We start from the raw sequence: 2,423 nt of genomic DNA, 5'->3' as shown, positions 1-2,423 counted from the left end.
AGTGAAAGTACAAGAACCTTCATTACAAGAGGTCACTTCTAGCAGTGACATCCTGAGAGTTCCCAAGCCTGAACCTGTACCAGAGCCTGAAGAACCTTCTCCAGAAAAAAAAAAAAAAATTAATTAATTAATTAATTAATCCAAAAATGAAGAAGAAAAGAAAACTCGACCAAGATCCCGATTATGTTCCAAGTCAAGATCCAGGACCCATTCTCGCTCTCCTTCTCACACTCGGCCTAGACGGTGCCATAGATCCGGATCAGGAGCATACTCACCTCCGAGGCGGCCACGCCCAAGAAGACAGCCAACACCAGGAACTCCGCCAGCATGAATGCCTCCTCCACCAAGGCCCAGGAGATCTCCAGTAAGACAAAGGCGGCGCCGCGTTCATCAGCCTCTTTGTCTGGAAGGAGCTCATCATCCTCTTCCTGTCCTTCTGAGTCACCTCTAAAGCCTCCCAGGAGGCCATCCAGCCCCCCTTGAAAACGGGTAGTTATCTCCTTCGCCAAGTCCTCCATGGCATCACCTCCAGCAACCGCACCGCCGGAAACTCATTCCCCTACTCCCCAGCAGTCAAACCGTACAAGAAAAAGTCGTGTTTCTGTCTCCAGGGAGAACTTCAGTAACGTGACAAAACATAAAGGTCCTAAGAAAAGAGAGTCTCCTTCACCAACTCCGAGGCCTCGGAAAGTAGCGTTATCTGAATCCGAAGGTGAAGGCGGCGAATGGTTGGGGCAGATTCTGGGCGAAGACGCCAGGACGGAAGCCGAAGCCGAAAACGGCAGTGTTCATCTTACTCTGGCTCCTCGTCCTCTTCATAAAGCGAGTGACCCAGGTGTCCCGTGTGAAGAACCGTGAGATAGGCAGCTGCCTCCGCCATGGCCCTTCCGGGAGCGTCTATCCCGCTCCCGGGGTGGGAGTGAAGTCGCTGCCCACCATCCACCGGAAGGCGGCGCTGTCCTCCTCCTGAACCGCCTCCCTTCCCGCCGCCTCCGAGGAGTCCTCCTCCTTCCTGTGGGGACTCACCTTCTCCCAGAAGATATTCTCCTTCTCCGCCTCCAAAGAGAACGGCTTCTCCGTTTCCTTCCCCTAAACAAAGGTCATCACCGCCTCCACCACCAAAGTGTCATGTCTCCCATTTTCCACCTCCCAAAACTCCCCAGTAGCCAAGAGATGTTGGCGTTTGTCATCGAAGCATAGAAAAGGGTCTCCCCGAGTCCCTGTACCCCAGAGGCCTGATCGCCACCACCAAGCAAATGGCCTTCTCCCTCTCTACGGTCTCGAGCTCCTCAGACCTCAAGTCCTCCACTTCTTTGGGAAGTGATGATCACCCCCAAAAAAGTCAGAACTCATCTGCAAACAATAGGCCCATTAGGAAAGTCTCCGGGTCTCCAGGTCTCTGGAACCTACAAAAAAAAAAAGAAGAAAGAAAGAAAAAAGTAGAAGATAAAAAGACTGCAACGCCACGCCTGTAAATCTATCTCTGGTTCTCCTGAGCCAGCAGTTAAAAAGTCCCCAGCACCTCCATCCCCTGTCCAGTCTCAGTCACCCTCCACAAACTGGTTATCTGCTGTACTGGTCAAAACTCTAAAAACTCCCAACACCAAGCTCATCGCCGGCAAGGAATTTGTATCAAGAGGGAGAAAAAAAAAAAAAAAAACATAAAAAGAGTAAAAAGCACAAGACCAACAAAAAACACAAGGAGGAAAAGGCTGTGGCTACAACTGCTGCAGCTCCTGTGGCCCTGCAGCCATCCAGAGTCTGCTCCAGCCACATCCATCCAGAAAGAACAGCAGGCAGTGCCAGAGCCCAAGAAGGAGACTGAAAGTGAAGTTGACTTATATTCCAAATGTCTGCACTCTGTGGCAGAGACTGGACAATATAAAGACCCAGAGAGCAGCTGTGGACACCAGAGATAGTGTGGGAGAAATGGCAGAGGGTGAGAGGTAGGGAATCAAGGGGAAAAAAAGAAAGAAGTAAAAGGGTTAAGAACCGCAAAAAATTATCTGTTGGTAATAGACATGGCATTATCTTTGATTAAGCCAACATACACTGTATTCTGGATGGGAAAATTAATTTTGTAGGCTGTAATGTTAAACTGTGAATAAATGTAAAATAAATAAATAAAGGTAAATTGAATACAAATAAAACTTAAAGTGAAGTTGAAAATAACCTTGATGACTTAGAAAAGTTCCTGCCTGAAAAGGCCCTAAGATCAATGCGGAAGACTCAAGTGTCCCCACAGTCTTAGGTGGAAATGTTTGTTATGATGTAAATTTTACCTGGTCTGTACGCATTTCAATTTCAGAATTGCTAAAATGTGTTTGAGCTTTAGACTGTAGCCATTGTAATAGTTGCCAGGCTGAAATTCACCAGAAAAAAAAAATTGTTTTAATTTTTAAAAAGGTATGAATTTACATTGC

At 47.4% G+C, this 2,423-nt stretch overlaps 1 protein-coding gene and 1 pseudogene across 1 annotated transcript; both read left to right on the top strand.

Annotated features, from left to right (window-relative positions):
- Positions 1-272: 272 nt before the first annotated feature.
- Positions 273-1,660, top strand: LOC102475535 (serine/arginine repetitive matrix protein 1-like). The gene has a single exon (XM_014584600.1). The coding sequence runs from the start codon at positions 517-519 to the stop codon at positions 856-858; it is 342 nt and encodes a 113-aa protein (XP_014440086.1). The 5' UTR covers positions 273-516; the 3' UTR covers positions 859-1,660.
- LOC114006368 (serine/arginine repetitive matrix protein 1 pseudogene) lies at positions 924-1,966 on the top strand (annotated as a pseudogene).
- The last annotated feature ends 457 nt before the right edge of the window (positions 1,967-2,423 follow it).

This window comes from Tupaia chinensis, unplaced genomic scaffold, assembly GCF_000334495.1.
Source record: "Tupaia chinensis unplaced genomic scaffold, TupChi_1.0 Scaffold147312_1, whole genome shotgun sequence".
Lineage (NCBI taxonomy): Eukaryota > Metazoa > Chordata > Mammalia > Scandentia > Tupaiidae > Tupaia > Tupaia belangeri.
The sequence above is the reverse complement of the archived record's forward strand: the minus strand, read 5'-3'. Positions and strand labels throughout refer to the sequence as shown.

What these genes read in the sequence shown, in the direction of transcription:
- LOC102475535 (XM_014584600.1), top strand. Translation starts at nt 517, where the DNA reads ATGGCATCACCTCCAGCAACCGCACCGCCGGAAACTCATTCCCCTACT.